The 25,973-nt window shown below is 34.7% G+C and overlaps 1 protein-coding gene across 4 annotated transcripts in view; it reads right to left on the bottom strand.

The window, feature by feature from the left end:
• Positions 1-728: 728 nt before the first annotated feature.
• Positions 729-25,973, bottom strand: part of LOC117331917 — an 89,629-nt gene continuing 64,384 nt past the window's right edge. The window contains exons 8-20 of one of the 4 annotated variants that reach the window (XM_033890892.1): positions 25,814-25,906; positions 23,781-23,921; positions 22,932-22,992; positions 22,355-22,503; positions 21,764-21,775; positions 19,890-19,904; positions 15,139-15,219; positions 14,850-15,042; positions 14,432-14,574; positions 3,896-4,011; positions 3,363-3,509; positions 1,510-1,609; positions 729-1,253 (exon numbers count right to left, since the gene is read on the bottom strand). In XM_033890892.1, the coding sequence (XP_033746783.1) occupies positions 1,101-1,253; positions 1,510-1,609; positions 3,363-3,509; positions 3,896-4,011; positions 14,432-14,574; positions 14,850-15,042; positions 15,139-15,219; positions 19,890-19,904; positions 21,764-21,775; positions 22,355-22,503; positions 22,932-22,992; positions 23,781-23,921; positions 25,814-25,906 (1,404 nt within the window). In that variant the 3' untranslated portion in view covers positions 729-1,100. The remainder of the gene's footprint in view (positions 1,254-1,509; positions 1,610-3,362; positions 3,510-3,895; positions 4,012-14,431; positions 14,575-14,849; positions 15,043-15,138; positions 15,220-19,889; positions 19,905-21,763; positions 21,776-22,354; positions 22,504-22,931; positions 22,993-23,780; positions 23,922-25,813; positions 25,907-25,973) is intronic. The other 3 variants (XM_033890894.1, XM_033890893.1, XM_033890895.1) reach the window with 3 other exon arrangements.

The following is a 25,973-nucleotide window of genomic DNA, read 5'->3' as shown; positions in this document are numbered from 1 at the left end:
TTAGCATGGCTTATGTACATACCAACTCAATACACGATAACAGTATGACTACAGTATTATAACAGTATGCTTACAGTATGATGACAGTATGTTTACAGTATAACAGTATGTTTACAGTATAACAGTATGTTTACAGTATAACAGTATGTTAACAGTATAACGACAGTATGTTTACTGTATAACAGTATGTTTACAGTATAATGACAGTATGTTTACTATATAACAGTATGTCTACAGTATAACAGTATGTCTACAGTATAACAGTATGTTTACAGTATAACAGTATGTTTACAGTATAACAACAGTATGTTTACAGTATAACAGTATGTTTACAGTATAACAGTATGTTAACAGTATAACGACAGTATGTTTACTGTATAACAGTATGTTTACAGTATAATGACAGTATGTTTACAGTATAACAGTATGTTTACAGTATAACAACAGTATGTTTACAGTATAACAACAGTATGTTTACAGTATAACAGTATGTTTACAGTATAACAGTATGTTTACAGTATAACGACAGTATGTTTACTGTATAACAGTATGTTTACAGTATAACGACAGTATGTTTACAGTATAACAGTATGTTTACAGTATAACGACAGTATAACGACAGTATGTTTACTGTATAACAGTATGTTTACAGTATAACGACAGTATGTTTACAGTATAACGACAGTATGTTTACAGTATAACAGTATGTTTACAGTATAACAACAGTATGTTTACAGTATAACAGTATGTTTACAGTATAACAGTATGTTTACAGTATAACAACAGTATGTTTACAGTATAACAACAGTATGTTTACAGTATAACAGTAAGATTACAGTATGATTACACTGTGGATGCAGTGTGAACACCATTCTGATAGTTATAAGGCAGTTAGATAAAATTATACTCAGGCTACATAATGAGCAACATCTGCAGCTGACCCCAGTGTTCCATAGATGTTCATTGACCCAACTACAGGATACAGGCTAATTTTTTATACTGTTTCCCTGACAGGCTGTTCACTGGTTGATAAACCCAGTAAACAAACAAACCACGACAGGCTTCAGATACTGGCGAGACAGGTGTGATCAAAGCGCCACCTAGGAGGACTGCATGGCCCATTTAGCAAAAGCCTTGACACCGTTCCGTGCCCACTCGTCTCCAGTGATGCATGTCTGTTCAAACATGTCCATGTTGGCTAGGCTACAGGCTCCAATGTAAGCAGCATGGTAACGGTGGGGTGAGGCATGGACCTGTTAGAAAATTAAGCGTTAAAGTTTGACTGTTCTTATATGTTAGTATATGGTGTTGTATATATAGAAAAAAAAACATGGCAGATTACCTCTCAATATAGGTAGAATTTAAAATATGAGCTCAGTGTCACTTTGACAAAGCTAATTTGGACTTGGAAGCAAATGTATCTATATTCACCTCAAATAGAATGATCATAAAAACTTCAAGAATACTATGGAAATGTATTTCGTAAGTTCAAAGCTGTAGCAAGGTTACCTCAACAATAACTGATGGAGGAGCCAGCTTAATGAGTTCTTTCTGAAGTCTTTCAGCAAATCCGGGCAGCATGGTGACACCTCCACTCAGATAGACCGCTCTGTGAAAGAAGCCATGAATAAGTGACTCAAACTCCCATCAGTGATTACAGGAACAGCAAATAGGCCGTAAACATAATAGTGCACATACATAGGAATATGTTTGTGTATTACAGACAAGAAATGGTACTCAGTTTATTATACCTAATTATAATCAGGATTGTTTCATATAATGTATGATAACCTGTACATATTCTTGTGACTGACCGATGGGTCTCTACATTGTTACAGCTAGTTCATTTGTTGCCGTTCATGGAAAACTCACCTGTACATGTGTGACTGTCTATATACATTTACCTGTACATGTGTGACTGTCTATATACATTTACCTGTACATGTGTGACTGTCTATATACATTTACCTGTACATGTGTGACTGTGTATGAGGCATTTACCTGTACATGTGTGACTGTGTATGAGACATTTACCTGTACATGTGTGACTGTCTATATACATTTACCTGTACATGTGTGACTGTGTATGAGACATTTACCTGTACATGTGTGACTGTCTATATACATTTACCTCCACATGTGTGATTGTCTATGGGACATTTACCTGTACATGTGTTTACGACTGTCTATGGGACATTTACCTGTACATGTGTTTGTGATTGTCTGTGGGACATTTACCTGTACATGTGTCTGTGATTGTCTGTAGTACATTTACCTGTACATGTGTTTGTGATTGTCTGTAGTACATTTACCTGTACATGTGTGACTGTCTTTATACATTTACCTCCACATGTGTGATTGTCTGTGGGACATTTACCTGTACATGTGTGATTGTCTGTTGGACATTTACCTGTACATGTGTGATTGTCTGTTGGACATTTACCTGTACATGTGTGATTGTCTGTTTGACATTTACCTGTACATGTGTGATTGTCTGTTGGACATTTACCTGTACATGTGTGATTGTCTGTTGGACATTTACCTGTACATTTGTGACTGTCTTTATACATTTACCTCCACATGTGTGATTGTCTGTTGGACATTTACCTGTACATGTGTGATTGTCTGTTGGACATTTACCAGTACATGTGTTTGTGATTGTCTATGGGACATTTACCTGTACATGTGTTTACGACTGTCTGTAGTACATTTACCTGTCCATGTGTTTGTGATTGTCTATGGGACATTTACCTGTACATGTGTTTGTGATTGTCTGTGGGACATTTACATGTCCATGTGTTTGTGATTGTCTGTAGTACATTTACCTGTACATGTGTTTGTGATTGTCTGTAGTACATTTACCTGTGTTTGTGATTGTCTGTGGGACATTTACCTGTACATGTGTGTGTGAATGTCTGTGGGACATTTACCTGTGTTTGTGATTGTCTGTGGGACATTTACCTGTACATGTGTTTACGACTGTCTATGGGACATTTACCTGTACATGTGTTTACGACTGTCTGTGGGACATTTACCTGTACATGTGTTTACGACTGTCTGTGGGACATTTACCTGTACATGTGTTTACGACTGTCTGTGGGACATTTACCTGTACATGTGTTTACGACTGTCTGTGGGACATTTACCTGTACATGTGTTTACGACTGTCTGTGGGACATTTACCTGTACATGTGTTTACGACTGTCTGTGGTACATTTACCTGTACATGTGTTTACGACTGTCTGTGGGACATTTACCTGTACATGTGTTTGTGATTGTCTGTAGTACATTTACCTGTACATGTGTTTGTGATTGTCTGTGGGACATTTACCTGTGTTTACGACTGTCTATGGGACATTTACCTGTACATGTGTTTACGACTGTCTATGGGACAGTACTGTATGGCCTTGAACACCAGATTATGGATACATGGGTAGTCCATACCCCACAAGTCAGTGTTGAAGAAGCCCTCTGGACTATGGTAACAACTGCGGTCATGGATTACCTGCCTGTAGTCATGGAAACAGTGAACATTAATGGGTAGCAGTGTTAATATGTAACAGTATAGGACTCATTATTTCAATCTTGAGCTTTTCATATCAATTATACATTACATATTTCAGTGTAGCATTTTCATTTTCCTTTCAACAACACCTGGACCTAAACTACGGTAACTGTTTTAAATACCTATGATCTTGTTTACGTTACCCTCGGAAACAACCGTTGTGATGGTAACAAAATCCCTGGGTACCTTTATCTTTAGTCTACAATACAGTTTACTTGGACACACAGCATTTCTTTGAAACTTCACTGGATAAATACAAATTGAATATTCGACATGATTGTGTCTATTAAAAGATACAAATTCTGTGTATTTGTCACATGTGTAATGTACCTGTGCGCCCCCTCTGGAAGGTCGTATTTGTCTAGGAACACAGTGGACTGACAACTCTCACGATCTGTGGCACACTTCTTCTCCATATCATCGTAATCCTCTGCCACATAGCAGGACTGTGGAAACAAAATGGCCATAGTGATGATCATTTTATATCACCTAGAATCACACATCACAGGAGGAGATTGACATATATTTCTACATCAGCAAGATTCACAAATCACAAGAGGATATTCAAATATATTTCTGCATCATCTGGATCCAAATTTCTCGGGATATATTCTCATAATTTCTACATTAGCTGGATCACAATTCTCGGGAAACTACAGTGGAACTTCGTTAACTCAAAGTCGACGGGACCACGAGAAAACTTCGAGTTATTCGAGTGTTCGAATTAAGCTAGTTGTTATTTTTGGTGCAAAGTTTGGTCAATATTTGTCAACATTATATAATCATTATAACTCCTCTCTGTCGCTCATCAGTTAAATGTAAAAACTGGTCAATACATGTAAATGTATATGTAATATTTCGTTCTGACACTCTTAGTTTGGTGTAGTTTTGCCGATATAAAGTCTCGATAAAGTTTCTTTCGCTTAGTCACTTCAATAACGATCTGATGTACATGTCATGTTTGCAAAAGGAATAACGATAAAATGGAATTCAACCGAAACAGTACTTTTTATAACCGACAGTTATAGTTATAAGATTCCGCCGACAATTTCTTTAATGAATTTATGAAACGCTTATAATAGCATATAATAATCGGCAAGTTTGTAGTGCCGATACAAATGGAATTTCAATTCTGAAAAAATGTCGGTGTTTGCCACCGATCGTTGGGACACAAAAATGATACTTCAAGTTATTCGGTCATTTCAAATAGGATTTTTATTGTTGGGACCAAATTTTTACTTCGTATTATCTGAGTTTTTCAAGTTTTCCGAATTCAAGTTTTCTGAGGTTTTTACTAGGATAAAGACAGAATTCGGCCGGGACTGACAAAGTACTTCGAGTTAAGCAGGGTATTCAAGTTTTCTGAGTTCGAGTTAACGAAGTTCCACTGTATTTTCATACGTTTCTACATCGGTCGGATCACAATTCTCAGTAAATAATTTTCATACATTTCTACACCAGCTGGATTCACATTTCTCAGGAAACCATTCTCACAGTTTTTTACACAGCTAGATTGACATGTCACTAAAAAAAACCTTATACATTTCCACATCAGTTAGAGTCACATTTCAGATAAGGACATAATTCACAAAATTTATTTTCTACACATCTTAGATCTTTATCATTACAAACAAACTATACAACAGTTGTAAGGACTATTATAAACAAGCTGTACAACAGTTGTTAGGACTATTATAAACAAGCTGTACAACAGTTGTTAGGACTATTATAAACAAGCTGTACAACAGTTGTAAGGACTATTATAAACAAGCTGTACAACAGTTGTAAGGACTATTATAAACAAACTGTACAACAGTTGTAAGGACTATTATAAACAAGCTGTACAACAGTTGTAAAGACTATTATAAACAAACCGTACAACAGTTGTTAGGACTATTATAAACAAGCTGTACAACAGTTGTAAGGACTATTATAAACAAGCTGTACAACAGTTGTTAGGACTATTATAAACAAGCTGTACAACAGTTGTAAAGACTATTATAAACAAACCGTACAACAGTTGTTAGGACTATTATAAACAAGCTGTACAACAGTTGTTAGGACTATTATAAACAAGCTGTACAACAGTTGTAAGGACTATTATAAACAAGCTGTACAACAGTTGTAAAGACTATTATAAACAAACCGTACAACAGTTGTTAGGACTATTATAAACAAGCTGTACAACAGTTGTAAAGACTATTATAAACAAACCGTACAACAGTTGTTAGGACTATTATAAACAAGCTGTACAACAGTTGTAAGGACTATTATAAACAAGCTGTACATCAGTTGTTAGGACTATTATAAACAAGCTGTACAACAGTTGTTAGGACAATTATAAACAAACCGTACAACAGTTGTAAGGACTATTATAAACAAGCTGTACAACAGTTGTTAGGACTGTTATAAACAAACTGTACAACAGTTGTACGGACTATTACAAACAAGCTGTACAACAGTTGTTAGGACAATTATAAACAAACCGTACAACAGTTGTAAGGACTATTATAAACAAGCTGTACAACAGTTGTTAGGACTATTATAAACAAGCTGTACAACAGTTGTTAGGACTATTATAAACAAGCTTTACAACAGTTGTAAGGACTGTTATAAACAAACTGTACAACAGTTGTTAGGACTATTATAAACAAGCTGTACAACAGTTGTTAGGACTATTATAAACAAGCTGTACAACAGTTGTTAGGACTGTTATAAACAAGCTGTACAACAGTTGTAAGGACTATTATAAACAAGCTGTACAACAGTTGTTAGGACTATTATGGTAGCACACCACAGTAAGACAGCCTGGCCATGGGCAATTTTTTTGTTAAGCAAATAACTCCTGTATTATGATATGTATAAAAAATGAAAAAATAAATGTACACTATAATTGGTATATCCAGTATGAAGTAGTACATACAGGCTTCACATTTATTAAAACAAAAATCAATAAATTGGTTCCGGATTTTAAATATCCGGATTTTCCGAACGTGTGTTTACACAGGAAATTTAGTTTCGCCTACAGCGCAAAATGGAAGCCCACAGAAAAGGTAAGATAGCGGAAAAACTTAATTTACAACATATGTCCAAACAAGATTAATTCTGTCTTTGGGATAGAGATATTTAATTTTAAATAGGTTTCAGAAAAAAAATTGTGTAGAGAATTGTGCCATTTTGGGTCAAATATCATAATATTTTGCAATTTTTGAGAATTTTTTAAGCTGTTACCATGGTATTCACAGCTCTAAAAATCACAGAAAATATCAGTTTACTTATCCTTCAGAGCTCTATTAAAATTGCAAATGTTGTACAGATTTCAAATATATATACTTTATTAGAGGTTATATGTAAGGTTAACTGGCAATGTTTACATATCTAAAGCATGTGCCATATTTTTCAGAATTTGGCATTTTTACTGTACACTGCTACCTTATAAGGGCTGAAAAATGTTATTTTTTGGAAATTGTGCTTAATTATGCTTGATTAAGCTTCATTTTAGTTCATTATTGCTCAAAAATGCATAAAAACAATTTAAAACTTGTTTATTATCAGGCTTGTCATATTCGAGGAATCAAGGGAGGTAACTCGCATATTTACCCATTTTAAGGGTGGGTTAATTAAGCATAATGTTAATGAGTCAGTGTAAATTGAAAAGATATGCTATGTTTTATAACAAACCCAAAATAACTTATTGGGTATCTAACAAACCATATAGACCGAATTCTGGTTTGTTTTACCTGATTTATTACCCCGTATCCATGGAAACTATTACAGTAAGTGTTATTTTTTGAAATATTTGGTGAAACCATTATTTTCAATTTATTTATACATTGGTAAGCATGTAATTTCAATTGATGGAGTGTACGGTTGATACAATATTGTCAATTATTGTCACTTCCTTCGGTAAAGCAGAAAAAATAGCATTTTCCGCATAAAATGGGATCAGCGGACACTTTCATATGATCATTGGTACATATCTGAATTACCGGGGTGGAAACAGATGACTGTGATGTCATAGGCATGACATTTTGAAATCTTGGATGTCATGTCATGATTTATCAGTTAGAATATTGCATGTGTTGCTAAGCTGAGGTTTGGAAAGGAATTTGGTTATTTATTATGACACCATTGAGTATTTATGACGTCATAGATACCATCTGATGACGTCATAGTTGCTGATGACGTCATGGTAACTATGACGTCATATTACAAGGCTAAATTTGATAGTTGTATAGTATTTTTTGCTTGATTACATGCACAGAGACTCAAAGTACCACATTCAACTCAAAACACAACTTTATTCAAGAGATATACAGAATTATGGGAGTTTTCATCTTTAAAATTACCTCCCCTTATTACTGGATTGGGAGAAAAAGTTGTCAAAATACACCTCTCAGGGAAATCAGCAATACTCGGTGACTATTAAAGATACACAGTAACCCGATATGTCATTTTGTTCGTCGGAACATATTCTAGACATTCATGGGGTTTTTAGTAAAATTAGAATTAACGAAAGTGATGTATAAGGTAGCACACCACAGTAAGACAGCCTGGCCATGGGCAATTTTTTTGTTAAGCAAATAACTCCTGTATTATGATATGTATAAAAAATGAAAAAATAAATGTACACTATAATTGGTATATCCAGTATGAAGTAGTACATACAGGCTTCACATTTATTAAAACAAAAATCAATAAATTGGTTCCGGATTTTAAATATCCGGATTTTCCGAACGTGTGTTTACACAGGAAATTTAGTTTCGCCTACAGCGCAAAATGGAAGCCCACAGAAAAGGTAAGATAGCGGAAAAACTTAATTTACAACATATGTCCAAACAAGATTAATTCTGTCTTTGGGATAGAGATATTTAATTTTAAATAGGTTTCAGAAAAAAAATTGTGTAGAGAATTGTGCCATTTTGGGTCAAATATCATAATATTTTGCAATTTTTGAGAATTTTTTAAGCTGTTACCATGGTATTCACAGCTCTAAAAATCACAGAAAATATCAGTTTACTTATCCTTCAGAGCTCTATTAAAATTGCAAATGTTGTACAGATTTCAAATATATATACTTTATTAGAGGTTATATGTAAGGTTAACTGGCAATGTTTACATATCTAAAGCATGTGCCATATTTTTCAGAATTTGGCATTTTTACTGTACACTGCTACCTATAAACAAGCTGTACAACAGTTGTAAGGACTATTATAAACAAGCTGTACAACAGTTGTAAAGACTATTATAAACAAACTGTACAACAGTTGTAAGGACTATTATAAACAAACTGTACAACAGTTGTAAGGACTATTATAAACAAGCTGTACAACAGTTGTTAGGACTATTATAAACAAGCTGTACAACAGTTGTTAGGACTATTATAAACAAGCTGTACAACAGTTGTTAGGACAATTATAAACAAACTGTACAACAGTTGTAAGGACTATTATAAACAAGCCGTACAACAGTTGTTAGGACTGTTATAAACAAACTGTACAACAGTTGTACGGACTATTACAAACAAGCTGTACAACAGTTGTTAGGACAATTATAAACAAACCGTACAACAGTTGTAAGGACTATTATAAACAAGCTGTACAACAGTTGTTAGGACTATTATAAACAAGCTGTACAACAGTTGTTAGGACTATTATAAACAAGCTGTACAACAGTTGTTAGGACTATTATAAACAAGCTGTACAACAGTTGTTAGGACTATTATAAACAAGCTGTACAACAGTTGTTAGGACTATTATAAACAAACTGTACAACAGTTGTTAGGACTATTATAAACAAGCTGTACAACAGTTGTAAGGACTATTATAAACAAGCTGTACAACAGTTGTTAGGACTATTATAAACAAGCTGTATAACAGTTGTAAGGACTATTATAAACAAGCTGTACAACAGTTGTTAGGACTATTATAAACAAGCTGTACAACAGTTGTAAGGACTATTATAAACAAACTGTACAACAGTTGTTAGGACTATTATAAACAAGCTGTACAACAGTTGTAAGGACTATTATAAACAAGCTGTACAACAGTTGTAAGGACTATTATAAACAAGCTGTACAACAGTTGTTAGGACTATTATAAAATGATATTCTTCTCAGTAGCACTTAGTCAAGAGTGTCCCGCACTAGCTACCTACTACTTCGCTGTGTTTTGATTCGTTAGCTTACGTAGTCAGGTCTTAGCTTCTCCAATCATGAGTCAAAACTCTTCTCATGAGTAATCACACTCAGAGTCAAGAGTCTTCTCAGCTGTGTCTGCGAGTCAAGTCTCTTCTCACGAGTCACTGAGACTCAGAGCCAAGGGTCTTCTCAGTAGCACTTAGGAGTCAAGTTTTTCATGCCACCAGCTACTACTTCGCTGTGTTTTGATTCGTTAGTTTATGCAGTCATGTCATCGCTTCTCCAATCATGAGTCAAAACTCTTCTCATGAGTAATCACAACTCAAGAGTCAAGGGTCTTCTCAGCTGTGTCTGCGAGTCAAGTCTCTTCTCATGAGTCACTGCGACTCTGAGCCAAGGGTATTCTCAGTAGCACATAGGAGTCAAGTTTGTCACTACAGGGGTACTAGAGTCAAGTCGCTTCTCTATGGCTCAGTAGGGTCAAGCTTCTTCTCTAGTAGGACCTTTCAGTATGAATGATTTAGAGTCAAGTTGCTTCTCTGCTGTCAAGTAGAGTCAAGCTTCTTCTCTAAGTCAGGCATTTTAGAGTCAAGTTGCTTCTCTGCTGTCAAGTAGAGTCAAGCTTCTTCTCTAAGTCAAGCATTTTAGAGTCAAGTTGTTTCTCTGCTGTCAAGTAGAGTCAAGCTTCTTCTCTAAGTCAGGCATTTTAGAGTCAAGTTGCTTCTCTGCGGTTCAGTAGAGTCAAGCTCCTTCTATAAGTTTTGAGTACTCCATTTTCTTTCTTCACCGTGAAATACCTGGAGTCAAGTTGCTTCTCTGGAGTTCATCAGAGCCAAGTTTCTTCTCTGGGTGTTTCTCCAAATACTCAAGTCTTGTTAATTTAAGTTAGCTGTTTAAGCCCTGTACACCATTCAGTATCCTTATTGTATTTCTGCTGTTCAGTAGAGTCAAGCCCCTTCTTTAGTTTTGAGTACTCAATTTCTTTCTTCACCGTGAAATACCTGGAGTCAAGCTGCTTCTCTGGAGTCCGACAGAGTCAAGTCTCTTCTCTGGGTGTTTCTCGGAATACTCACATCTTGTTTATTTAAGTTAGCTGTATAAGCCCTGTACTACATTCAGTATCCTTATTGCATTAAGTACTTATAACTTTAATCGTATCTCCTTTTATGCATCGTAATCAGTTTGAGTGTTGGCAGGTTCATTATAACTACCTGTTCTGTGTATGTAAGATCCTTAGTCTTGGCAACCAGTTTGTTGACTTTCTTAGGACATCTGCAACCCTTTCTTTGTCTATTATTAGTAGATATAGTTGACATACGGAGCTTGTTATCCTCTTACATCTTCAGGGTGCGTTCCCAGTACCGAATTATCATCCTTAACACTTTATCATTGGCACTGTTTCCTTAATTAGACCTCCATCAGAAGGATGTAGTTCTTGCATCTGTCTCATTCACAGACGCAGAATCTAGTGCTCCTTTAAATACTATCTCACTTTATAGTATTAGGTATGTTTTTCCTGTCTTTTTCAGCTTTATTCCATACGTGATATAACCTTTCAATCATTTGAACTCTTGTCATTACTTGGTTTATCTGCAAGCTTTATACCAGTTACTGTGCCACTGACCACATTTAACTTCTTAATGTCTCATTTTAGAGCATATGATAATTATGTGTGTATATATGTAATATACGGTGCATTAATTTCTATAGGCAAATTTGTGCTTAGTTGTACTGATTATAATCAATAATTTTCTAGTTCATCATCGATTCACTTTATCTACACTCTTAAAAGTATTACATTGTCATATCCTTCTTACACATAATTTCTTTCTTGGGGGCTCTCATTCGGTTACTTTATTGTAACCTCTTCGATTTGGCCTTTTAAATTCGGGGAATTTCTTGCCCCCAATTCATTATATCATATTTTGTGTATTTATTTCTTATGTAGATGATATGCTTGGGATCGCCCAAGCTCGGGGGTCGCCCCATCTGAAACAGTCTTAGCAGAACTGCCTGCTTTTTAGCTACCAACTGCTTACTCTGTGGCTTGAGGTCGCTCAAGCTAGGTTTCTCTCCTCTCTATTAGTCATAGCTAGCTAAGCTATGATCGCTCTAGCTTGGGGGTTGCATGCCCCTATAGTATAATTAGTATCTTAATTGTTTAGGTGTATCTTTTTAGTAGCGAGTAAAAATTTATTATGTAATATTGTTAGTTGATGTTATTTAGTTGTAAGAATGAGCAGCCCCTAAGAATGCCAAAACCTTTAGGTAATATTTAATATGAGCCTGAACAAGTTATTGGTTCCATTCAATAAATTTTTGACTTTCATACTGTTTTGGTGTGTTGTGTATAAAATGATATTTTGTTTACTAAATAGTTGTTTGTACACAACATTTAAAAACCCCGTCACAGTCTTCATGTTAGTAAATATCTATTTCTAACCTCGCGCCTTTGATCACGTGATGTTCTTGACCAATGGAAATACGTCAGGGGATAGCGCCACCTGCATTCATTTTCAAGCAGCGTGATTATTTGTAGCAGCAGTGTTTTATTCATCATCCACCATCCGCCCCACCTCCACCTTTGATAATTTGCAGTTTTCTTTACTGTTGTTTGTGTATAATTGTTTATATTATATTATAATTACCTTTTAATATTTATATACTGTTGTTTTGTTTTGATTGCCTGTACTTTTCATGTGTATATGTTGTTTTTATTATATGTGTTTACTTATAATATTTATATTTATTACATGTCTTTTTTACTTTTTTCGGGCTCATTTGTTTAGGGGTAAGTAAGGCCTCATGGTGAGACAACACCTGGCAAGCTGGTCTGAGCATTGGATAAACCTACCTCCCTGATTCAGGTTGGGGCAGCCGGCTCGCAGCACCTTTTTGTACATCTGTGTTGGTTAATTATAAGCTTTATTTTATTACAAGCTGTCACATTTTTATTTTTATTTTGGGCTGCTCTTCTTAGTACGGAATAGTTAGAGGATATCACTCACAGTAATGAATTTATCACGCCGTGATATTAGCACTTTTAAATTCGGGGAATTTCTTGCCCCCAATTCATTATATCATATTTTGTGTATTTATTTCTTATGTAGATGATATGCTTGGGATCGCCCAAGCTCGGGGGTCGCCCCATCTGAAACAGTCTTAGCAGAACTGCCTGCTTTTTAGCTACCAATGCTTACTCTGTGGCTTGAGGTCGCTCAAGCTAGGTTTCTCTCCTCTCTATTAGTCATAGCTAGCTAAGCTATGATCGCTCTAGCTTGGGGGTTGCATGCCCCTATAGTATAATTAGTATCTTAATTGTTTAGGTGTATCTTTTTAGTAGCAAGTAAAAATGTATTATGTAATATTGTTAGTTGATGTTATTTAGTTGTAAGAATGAGCAGCCCCTAAGAATGCCAAAACCTTTAGATAATATTTAATATGAGCCTGAACAAGTTATTGGTTCCATTCAATAAATTTTTGACTTTCATACTGTTTTGGTGTGTTGTGTATAAACAAGCTGTACAACAGTTGTTAGGACTATTATAAACAAACTGTACAACAGTTGTAAGGACTATTATAAACAAACTGTACAACAGTTGTAAGGACTGTTATAAACAAGCTGTACAACAGTTGTTAGGACTGTTATAAACAAACTGTACAACAGTTGTTAGGACTATTATAAACAAGCTGTACAACAGTTGTTAGGACTATTATAAACAAGCTGTACAACAGTTGTAAGGACTATTATAAACAAGCTGTACAACAGTTGTAAGGACTATTATAAACAAGCTGTACAACAGTTGTTAGGACTATTATAAACAAGCTGTACAACAGTTGTAAGGACTATTATAAACAAACTGTACAACAGTTGTAAGGACTATTATAAACAAACTGTACAACAGTTGTAAGGACTATTATAAACAAGCTGTACAACAGTTGTAAGGACTATTATAAACAAGCTGTACAACAGTTGTAAGGACTATTATAAACAAACTGTACAACAGTTGTTAGGACTATTATAAACAAGCTGTACAACAGTTGTTAGGACTATTATAAACAAGCTGTACAACAGTTGTAAGGACTGTTATAAACAAGCTGTACAACAGTTGTTAGGACTGTTATAAACAAACTGTACAACAGTTGTTAGGACTATTATAAACAAGCTGTACAACAGTTGTTAGGACTATTATAAACAAGCTGTACAACAGTTGTAAGGACTATTATAAACAAGCTGTACAACAGTTGTAAGGACTATTATAAACAAGCTGTACAACAGTTGTTAGGACTATTATAAACAAGCTGTACAACAGTTGTAAGGACTATTATAAACAAGCTGTACAACAGTTGTTAGGACTATTATAAACAAGCTGTACAACAGTTGTTAGGACTATTATAAACAAGCTGTACAACAGTTGTAAGGACTATTATAAACAAGATGTACAACAGTTGTAAAGACTATTATATTATAATAGTCCTTACAACTGTTGTACAGTTTGTTTATAATATAAACAAACTGTACAACAGTTGTAAGGACTATTATAAACAAACTGTACAACAGTTGTAAGGACTATTATAAACAAGCTGTACAACAGTTGTTAGGACTATTATAAACAAGTTGTACAACAGTTGTTAGGACTATTATAAACAAGATGTACAACAGTTGTTAGGACTATTATAAACAAGCTGTACAACAGTTGTAAGACAAATATGGCTGTCCTTTTTACCTGTTCCATGATGTGTCGTAGTATCAGCTGCTCCACGGGAGTCCCAAACACATACTTATTCTCCGTCAGTGAACTGTTCAGGCAATCCTCAATCTTTTGACCTCCATAGGACTGGCGCGACACTCCACCCTCAATCACATAACCTGTATCAATTATGCATTCATCATTAAGTTATTGAATTTCTTAGACTTTCTATTTATATATCAAATGAAAGTGGTTTAGTTTTATTTAATTATTCATTCAAATGTCTTCCTTACCCTGCCCTCAGGTCTGTGACTGAGGTGACAAAGTGCAGGCAGGCTCTATTAATGTAAATGACTTAATCAAATACTTTTCGCAGACATATGGTTTTAAAGTTCTGATTCTTTTGTAGGATCACTGAAAATTATATGTTATGATAAGCCAGTAAGCCACTGACCGTCACAGATGGGTAGAATCTCCATGCGTTGACCAATGTCCACCAATATGCCTGATGTTTTCTGGTAAGAGTAAAGGGCCAGCAGGGACTGCATAACCATACATACCCCCTTAACTCGGAACTGACCAATCAAAATTTCGAACAGTGCCGCCTTCAGCTGGTCTGCCAAGTTCTGTGGTGTGCTCATCATGATCTGAGAAGAAAATTCAGAGTTTTGTTTGAGGTTGCATATACAGGAACATTCACAATATAATGGTCTCTCTAGATCATAATGTAACATCCTACCTACCCAGTACTTGGTACAGTCAACATTCAGGTCTGTGAAGATTTTCTGTAACACAGCAGGCATCACCTCTGTGTCGACATTGAACTGAAATCAGACGGAGGAAATGATGTAAGTTATCTCCCTTTGACTGAACATTATTACCTTGTTTGGGAAGGTAAAAAGTGAAATCAAAACCAGCTTTGATGAATTTCCAAGAATCTAAATAATCAAACATCAAAAGACACATATACCAACCAGTAATACAAATATGGTATTCCATTTCCTCATAGAATTGACATAATATAGCTAACCTTTTCTTTAATTTTAATTTTATAAGTTAAAATTAAATTGTGAATACTTCTGTTAATTCATGTACATTTGTACTTTATTTTATAATCATCTGTTTAACAGTATGAATGGCCACGTCTTGAACTACAGGCTTTGACACTACGTCTTTCTTTCTCAAGCCAACATATAAACCTGTTCAAATACTTAATATATATGTATCGTAATCCTGCAACCAGACAAAATTGTAAAGTCCACAAACATGAGGCAAAGGCTATCATACAAATACATCTACATGGTGTGATCCTGTAAGTAACATCTGATGTAATGCCAAGTAATCTGGGAAAATGATAATGATTATTTAACTTTTGGTGTTATTTATTTAGACCTATCATTTTGTACTCCTTGGCATCTTATCTATTTGTACCAACAAACATTAATTAAATGGATGTGTAAAACCAATTACTCATTTTACATCAAGTTTAAATATTCCATTCAGACGGATGTTGGGAATGACACTACATCAAGTTTAAATATTCCATTCAGACGGATGCTGGGAATAACACGTCTCACAGCTATGGTTTACATATTGTTGTCGTTGTATCACATGGGGAGACAGCTGTATCTAAGATATTTCACCCAGCACGACGTGATCATGGTCAATTTTACCCTTTAAGATATTACACCCAGCACGATGTGATCATGGTCAACTTTACCCTTTAAGATATTACACCCAGCACGATGTGATCATGGTCAATTTTACCCTTTAAGATATTACACCCAGCACGATGTGATCATGGTCAATTTTACCCTTAAAGATATTACACCCAGCACGATGTGATCATGGTCAATTTTACCCTTTAAGATATTACACCCAGCACGATGTGATCATGGTCAATTTTACCCTTTAAGATATTACACCCAGCACGATGTGATCATGGTCAATTTTACCCTTTAAGATATTACACCCAGCACGATGTGATCATGGTCAATTTTACCCTTTAAGATATTACACCCAGCATGACGTTGCCATGGTCAACTTTACCCTTTAAGATATTACAGTTAATACATAAAGAAAATAAAGCATTAGCTTTTCCCTTCATCAGGATCATCATTATTTAAAGAAATGTGATTCATTGAACAAATAAGCAATTGTTTTTAACATTTATTAGGTAGGCAAGGTTTAATTACATAAGACAAAGACCCGTTATCAAACACATTAGGCAGGCTGATGGCAATGATATGAAACATAGAGCCATTACAATGGCAATCTTAGTAAACTGTAATCTTGTAATTTTAATCCATGATAAATATCGTCCTATGCACTTAATAAAGTGATACGATTATCATATTTAAATGTTTGACATTGGCAATTGATATCGTTGTTGAGTAAATAGTCTAAGTCCTGCAGGTTAAAATTAAAATAGTGTTCCTGCAAATTAACTTACATTCCTGTTCACTATACATATCATATATACATGTATTTTATAGTAATGCTATGCTTTGATAAATGTTTAACAATTAATCAAATACAACTCTTTATGAACGATACAATATATAACACAATTGAAGACCTTGTGCTATACAAATGTAATACTTTATAAACTGTAAAATGTATAAAGTTTTTGGGGGTTTTTTGTTATAATACTTTATAAACTGTAAAATGTATAAAAGTTTTGGGGATTTTTTGTTAAAATACTTTATAAACTGTAAAATGTATAAAGTTTTTGGGGGTTTTTTGTTATAATACTTTATAAACTGTAAAATGTATAAAGGTTTTGGGGATTTTTTGTTAAAATACTTTATAAACTGTAAAATGTATAAAAGTTTTGGGGGTTTTGTGCTATAATACTTTATAAACTGTAAAATATATAAAAGTTTTGGGGATTTTGTGCTATAATACTTTAAAAACTGTAAAATGTATAAAAGTTTTGGGGATTTTGTGCTATAATACTTTATAAACTGTAAAATGTATAAAGGTTTTGGGGATTTTGTGCTATAATACTTTATAAACTGTAAAATGTATAAAAGTTTTGGGGGTTTTGTGCTATAATACTTTATAAACTGTAAAATGTATAAAAGTTTTGGGGATTTTTTGTTATAATACTTTATAAACTGTAAAATGTATAAAGGTTTTGGGGATTTTGTGCTATAATACTTTATAAACTGTAAAATGTATAAAGGTTTTGGGGATTTTGTGCTATAATACTTTATAAACTGTAAAATGTATAAAAGTTTTGGGGGTTTTGTGCTATAATACTTTATAAACTGTAAAATGTATAAAAGTTTTGGGGGTTTTGTGCTATAATACTTTATAAACTGTAAAATGTATAAAGGTTTTGGGGATTTTGTGCTATAATACTTAATAAACTGAAAAATGTATAAAAGTTTTGGGGATTTTTTGTTATAATACTTTATAAACTGTAAAATGTATAAAAGTTTTGGGGGATTTTTTGTTATAATACTTTATAAACTGTAAAATGTATAAAAGTTTTGGGGATTTTGTGCTATAATACTTTATAAACTGTAAAATGTATAAAAGTTTTGGGGGTTTTGTGCTATAATACTTTATAAACTGTAAAATGTATCAAAGTTTTGGGGATTTTGTGCTATAATACTTAATAAACTGAAAAATGTATAAAAGTTTTGGGGATTTTTTGTTATAATACTTTATAAACTGTAAAATGTATAAAAGTTTTGGGGGATTTTTTGTTATAATACTTTATAAACTGTAAAATGTATAAAAGTTTTGGGGGTTTTGTGCTATAATACTTTATAAACTGTAAAATGTATAAAGTTTTTGGGGATTTTTTGTTATAATACTTTATAAACTGTAAAATGTATAAAAGTTTTGGGGATTTTGTGCTATAATACTTAATAAACTGAAAAATGTATAAAAGTTTTGGGGATTTTTTGTTATAATACTTTATAAACTGTAAAATGTATAAAAGTTTTGGGGGTTTTGTGCTATAATACTTTATAAACTGTAAAATGTATAAAAGTTTTGGGGGTTTTGTGCTATAATACTTTATAAACTGTAAAATGTATAAAGTTTTGGGGATTTTTTGTTATAATACTTTATAAACTGTAAAATGTATAAAGTTTTGGGGGTTTTGTGCTATAATACTTAATAAACTGAAAAATGTATAAAAGTTTTGGGGATTTTTTGTTATAATACTTTATAAACTGTAAAATGTATAAAAGTTTTGGGGGATTTTTTGTTATAATACTTTATAAACTGTAAAATGTATAAAGTTTTGGGGATTTTGTGCTATAATACTTTATAAACTGTAAAATGTATAAAGTTTTGGGGATTTTGTGCTATAATACTTTATAAACTGTAAAATGTATAAAAGTTTTGGGGGATTTTTTGTTATAATACTTTATAAACTGTAAAATGTATAAGTTTTGGGGGTTTTGTGATACATGATTTCTATAACAGTTTTGTAACAAAGGAACACAGCTCTGAAAAAAGAATTACTTGACACAAGAAGCAAGCAAAGTGGGTTTGATAGAATAAGTTCTAAAGTACATCAGACTGGCCTTAACTATCATCTAAACAAACGTCCACCACCATCTTTCTACCTACACATCAAAACACCTCGAAACACAGTCGTAGGTCAAATAAGACGTCATGCCATACAATCCTTCGATTGTTTCAACTTGAGCCTTTGTATGGCTTTAAGACATAACAATCTGCTTTGTCTTATCTATAGATGTCACAGTAGGTACCGTCTTAGTAAACAAATCTCAAATTCAGTGCAGAGTTTCTTAAATTTCCCATCATGCAAAATATAAGTTTCACAAAATTGTTTTTTGTAAATTCTGTTTCAGATATTCCAGTATTCTTGGGATTTACTTATAACCAACCTTTTAATTGTAGACATATAGATGAATGTTTAGTTAACCCTGGATAAAGCCAGCAAAGGATTTGTACAAAGTGATGAGGTGATTTAAAATGATTAGTTACAACACGAATCAAGTAGACTCATGTTTACTAGGGTCAGACTATTTATAGAAGGTCAAATGGAGGTGATGAAGTATATACCTACCTCAGCTGACATATGTAGGAGGGCACATGTATCTTGGTATGCTGTGATTGACAAATGAGGGGAGGGGTTGGTCATTACTTGCCTACCTGATCAGCTGACAGGATAGATGTGTAGGATGCATGTGTGTTTTTGTTGTGTGAGGGGTGGTTGTGTGAGGGGTGGGGGTAGGTTTCATAATCTGTGTTTTAAATAATGTGGGCATCAAACAGTACCGAGTAGTCAAAAAAGAATTAAAATTGAAACCAAAAACTAAACCAAAGAAAGAATCAAAATCACTACCAGTGAAGAGCTGTGTTAGAAATGTGTTTGGCGTTAGTAGTAAGCAAGGCATACAACAACCAAAACAACAACATCATGCAATGAGGATGACAAGGGGAGGTAACAACCACAGGAAAAAATGTACCACCAGATGGCAGCACTGTGTATGGGAGAACTTACTGCCTTCATATGATCCTGTGAAAGGTAAAATGGACACAAAACATATCAGCATCATGTGTACATTGCCATGGCAACAGTGTTCAGAATCTTGTTGGCAAATCAGAATTTTCATGTTTATTGATGAAACATCTTCAATATCAAAATATTACTGACGATTATTTTTATATATCTGATATTTTCCAGCGCCCATTGAGTTGATGTGTCCAACAAGACCCTGGAGCATTGTTTCCTTTTGCTTGTGTCTGGATTATTGGATTTCATGCAATATTATTAATAAGATATGATAGACGATTATGACATCACCTCTGATCAGCCTAAGTCTCTCACAACAAAAGAGGAAATTCAAACGTAAATTATTCTAACTACAAGTCTTTTGTTGAGAAATAACAATTGGTGTTTTTACACATGGCTTATTTAAAATGGTTTTCTACTAAATTGCTCAATATTTTTTCATTACATTTCTGCATTTCCAATTCTTTACAGTCAGGTATTGTAAATCATAGTTAATTGAAAACAAAAAACACTGCATACTCAATGTTAACTATTTTCCTTCAAAATCATGGCCCGTAGCTAACTTTAATTTGTAAGTAAACTAATCAAGTAATGTAAGTGTCACTATAAAATTCAAACTGGCTGTAGTGATGTTAAAAAACCTTGTGATTCAAATCATAGGGAGTCTTTCGGGCATCAACCACAGGGGAGCCTTTCGGGCATCAACCACGGGGAACCTTTGGGGCATCAACCACGGGGAGCCCTTCAGGCATCAACCACGGGGAGCCTTTCAAGCATCAACCACGGGGAGCCCTTCAGGCATCAACCACGGGGAGCCCTTCAAGCATCAATCACGGGGAGCCCTTCAAGCATCAATCACGGGGAGCCCTTCAAGCATCAACCACGGGGAGCCCTTCAAGCATCAACCACGGGGAGCCCTTCAAGCATCAACCACAGGGAGCCTTTCAGGTGTAAATGATAATGGCACCCATATATTATTTGTATGGAAAACTTTTGATGTCAACAAAATTTGTAACAAACACACATAAGCTGCCCTTAAATACCATATATTCAAACATCTATCTGACTGTGACTATGTCCCGATCACACACCCTTTGTCTTCTGGATTCAAACAGCTATCTGACTATGACTCCCATGACCCTAGTAAACTTTGTTAGTCGTGCAGGTGATAAGATTGACCTACATATGTAAATCCGGATACATTATCTACGTGTATACAGTCTATAATCTGGCTCTATAATTTTATAAATCACTAAATTTCCAAAAGTTAGAAGTGTCATCAAAGGGAAATTAGTCTATGCATCACACCTCAAAAGAAATTGATATAGTCTGACTTCTGACCACCATATTTATGTGTAATGAACCCTGGGTCAATTAATGGAAGAGTTCACTTTAACAAACAAGGGGTCAGAGGGTCAACGATGAAGAAACATGTTAAAAACATCCAAACTTGTTTGTATACAATTTGTTGGATATAGCAAACATAAGATTCCACACAGGTTTAACACTTTCCCATTTCGATAACTTTTCAAATCTTCCTGAAATCTGAATCTATCTAGTTATGGTATAACAGCTAGGGAACCTGGTTGTTGCTTATACAAGATTTAATTACAACTTTTGATTTTTAAAGCATTTTTGATAAAAATTACATATAAACATAAAATTTCATAGAACAGTGTAAACAAGTTTGAATGTTAAAATACAAATGTGATATAAGATATAATATCATGTCAATATTTCTAGAAGCGAAACTCTCAAGCTGACAGTATAGAAGATTATTTATTAATATGAGAATACAACTCCAATGCATTCTATAGAAAGATAACTTGTTATATATCCACAAAGCTAGTGAGATAACTTACGACAGTTTCAGACTGAAACGTGATTTATGACACCATGAACACAGAGCAAGTTTAGTTACACATCAGTAGCCTCTACGTATAGTAGGTTATACATCGGAAATCAACGATTAATGAAGTGACATTTTTTCAATGCTTTGAGTAATATTTTTGAAAGAATTTTAAAGCAAAATGATCATAAAAATTCACTTATATTTAGTAGAACTCATCTTTTTCAGACACTTTAGTCTTAAAAAACTTTGAGTAAAAATCTCTTACAGCATTATAAAATGAGTTATGATCTCAGATTTTCTGAATTTTTTTGTACATATATATATGAGTACAGTGAAATGTCTCTATCTGCACTGAAAAATGTCCAAATCATTGATCATAGTAACAGTAGAAAATATAACGAAAAACAATCAAATCATTTGTTAAAACTAAAATCATTAAACATGAGAAAAGAAAAATAATACTGTATAAAATAGAAACTCAGCAAAATAAACATGATTTTATATCCATGAAATGTATGTATGAAAATTCCGTTACAAATAAACAAACTGTTTTTAATGAAATTTTTTTGTAAAATGAATGTTTTTTTTTGCTGCCACTGACCTTGTCCATCTTATTGGTGGGTCTGACTGCCTTCATAAGTGTAGAGGTCTTTCTGACATCCGGATGGTAGGCCTGGATACCTATGTGAATCTCTGGACTGTCCTTGTTTCTGGCTACATTACTGGGGAAGAACACCTCAGGCAAAGTGGCTGAACATTCAACAAAATATTCAAAATTATTCAATTTTATAGTTAGTGATCTGTAGTTAAATTCCAATACCAAAAGGAAATTAAACATTATAATAGAGACACATCTAACCAGAACACAGATTATTATAGTTGTGATTTCTCTAGTTGGTGAACAAAATTTCAAATTATCTCCCTTTAACTGCCTGCAATTTAAGGTGATGCATAATTTTTCACTAAATTGTCTCCCTTGTGTTGTAGGAAATTGCCATCATGTAATTCAAATAATTCAAATAATTCAAATACTGACATTTTACTGGATAGGTAATTATGTTTTTAGGAAATTCTATCACTCCATGATGCCGATAGACTTGTGCCCACCATGGGTATATATCCGATACTGATGCTAGAAAATGACATTAATAAACAAGGGCCTAACCACAACAACCTACCCTCCTGGCCCAGGATGCCTGCTCTGATGCTACAACTGCCAATATCTATCAGCACCACCTTCTGAAACACCAAATGTATCTGTTACATAACAATAAATAGGCCTAAAGAATTCTCAAGGAAGCACACTTCCCACCCAGAAATAGCCAACAGGCCAACAGGTGGTTTGGTTTGTTTTTGTTTAACGTCCTATTAACAGCCAGGGTCATTTAAGGACGTGCCAGGTTTTGGAGGTGGAGGAAAGCCGGAGTACCCGGAGAAAAACCACATGCCTACAGTCATGATTACCAGGCAACTGCCCCACTTGGGTTTCGAACTCGCAACCCAGAGGTGGAAGGATAGTGATAAAATGTCGGGGCACCTTAACCACTCGGCAACAGACTTGGATAAACAAGACGCATACAGGTAGTAAAACAAAACCAAACAAAATTTATAGGTTTAATTAAGAAATGTTGGGCTCCTATTTGATAATATTCAAAGGCAGTTGACAAGGAAATCTGTATTCCCTTTGAAAATTAGCTACTTTCTTCCCCAAAGCCAAGTAGCTGATAATATCAATACTGTATTAACAATAAAGAAAAGGTGTATAGTAAAACAAAATAGAATATTCATAGCCGATGGCAATTTTTATAGATCAATCACTTATGTACATTGGTCCTACATACAGAAGTGGCCCTGACATTATTAACACACCATATATCATCAATCTTTGGTTCGCCACTAATTTTAGTACTAATCTACATAATTATGTACACATCTTGGATTTGGCAGTGATCTTAGGACTGGACATACATACTTACATATAACCCAGCCTGTTTGACAGTGATCTCAGGACCGGTATACATACTTACCCGTCTTGGGTTTGGTGGTGATTTTAGGACTGGGCGTACGTAAGTGGCCCCGACATTGTCTACCGTCTGAGACTCAAGTGCCAGTTTCCATTGACCGTACTCCTTGTCGGTGGGACAGCGAACCATTAGGTATCTACCCCTCTACACAACAGAGGAGACAAACACTACAGTTGTTTGTAACTCTTAATAAATACATTATCAATATCAGCAGTTATTTGTAGTCAGATGTTAATACTCAAGTATAGATAAAATAGGAATCCATACATCAGACATGTTATTTTTTCTGGGTTAATAATATAAATTATGGCCTCAGTAAAAGTCAATAAATGTAATTTTATGACTAAGTGTATGAAAATAATAACACATGGGTATATTCCATGGACAGAAAAACCTCAAAACCTGAAGGCAAATTCTGTAGCAAACCCCTGGTTAATTGTCATTTTGTCACATTACTTTCCATCTGTGTTTGAGATTAATAGAATCTATCATGGGTCTGTTCCGTGGACAGGGATATCTCAACCCGAGTGTAAGAGTTTGGCCTGTCAGTACCAGGCTTGCTCTTACACTCGGGTTGAGATATCCTTGTTCGCGGAACAGACCCATGATTGATTATTTTTCTCACATACTTACAACCAAACGCAAGTTTTTATGAAAGACTTTCATTGCGCCATCTTTAGTGCTCCTTGGATTGTGCGTCAAAATTTATGACGTCATCATTTAGGACTTGGTTACTCAACGTAAAATGATGACGTTACGTTATTGTGAGCAGCGTCATATAGCATGTGTCAGCTGTCTTTACCCACCCTGTGTAAGATCAATTTTTCTCTCACCCTGGACAGGGATATCCGCAGTTTTACCGGGGTGAGATTTTCTTATCTCACCCTAGGGAAAAGACAAGCTACACATGCTCTTTGAACATGCTCTTGTTGTCGATAGGGTGACGTCACTATGACCTGACCCGGAACGTTCGAATGCTTAATTTCAATATTATTCACACAAAAAAATTAAAATAAGTATCAATTATCAGAATTAACTGAGTGTTTGGTGTTCTTTTTGACAAGCTAATCTGAACTATATTTTGTATGAAATCAACATCGTGAGGTGTAAAGCGTCTGCTACAGCCTTATCACAACAGTCATCCGCCGTCCGCATGTTGTTTACATAGGTTTGGATTTGGTTCACACCTCGATTGGAAAACATGGTAAGAGAAAAATAATCTTTCACCCCTTTTTGGGATGAGATAGGGGGATCTCAACCCTCAGAGGGAGATTGTTAAGTTCCCAAACACTTGGCAAGCTTCGTGTTTGGGAATTTAACAATCTCCCTCCCCGGGTTGAGATCCCCCTATCTCACCCCAAAAGGGCTGAAAGATTCTATAATTCTCTTACCCTGGACAGGGATATCCACCGTTTAACTGGGGTGAGATTTTCTTATCTCACCCTAGGGAAAAGACAAGCTACACATGCTCTTTGAACATGCTCTTGTTCTGGATAGGGAGACGTCACTATGATCTGACCCGGAACGTTTGAATGTTAAATATCAACATTATTCAAAAAAGAAATTGAAATAAGTATTAATTATCAAGGTTAACCGAGTGTTTGGTGTTCTTTTTGACAGGCTAATCGGAACTATATTTTGTATGAAATCAACATCGTAAGGTGTAAAGCGTCTGCTACAGCCTTGTCACAATGACATCCGCCGTCCACATGTTGTTGTTTACATACGTTTGGATTTGGTTCATACTACGATTGGAAAACAGGGTAAGAGAAAAATAATCATTCACCCCTTTTTTGGATGAGATAGGGGGATCTCAACCCTCGGGGGGAGATTGTTAAGTTCCAAACACTTGGCAAGCCTCGTGTTTGGGAATTTAACAATCTCCCCCCCTCGGGTTGAGATCCCCCTATCTCATCCCAAAAGGGGGTGAAAGATTCTATTAATTTTTTCCCTAGCAACCGCTGGATAACCGTGTGAAGTACGTGAGATATTCTTGTCCACGGAACACACCAAGGTGAGTTTTTATGTGTCCTTACCCCATCATCGATTCCAAGAATCCTGTTCCCGAGGTCATCTATGCGACCACCCATCAACTGGACACTGTCACTCGGCCGGTCACGGTTGTTAGTCTTTGAGTAAGGTTAGATATATACATAGAGTTTTTCATCAACAAATCTGTAAAACTCTGGTAATAGT

The sequence above is a fragment of the Pecten maximus genome, chromosome 7, assembly GCF_902652985.1.
Source record: "Pecten maximus chromosome 7, xPecMax1.1, whole genome shotgun sequence".
NCBI classification, from domain to species: Eukaryota; Metazoa; Mollusca; class Bivalvia; order Pectinida; family Pectinidae; genus Pecten; species Pecten maximus.
Note: the sequence above shows the minus strand (reverse complement) of the source record. Positions and strands in the feature narration are given on the sequence as shown.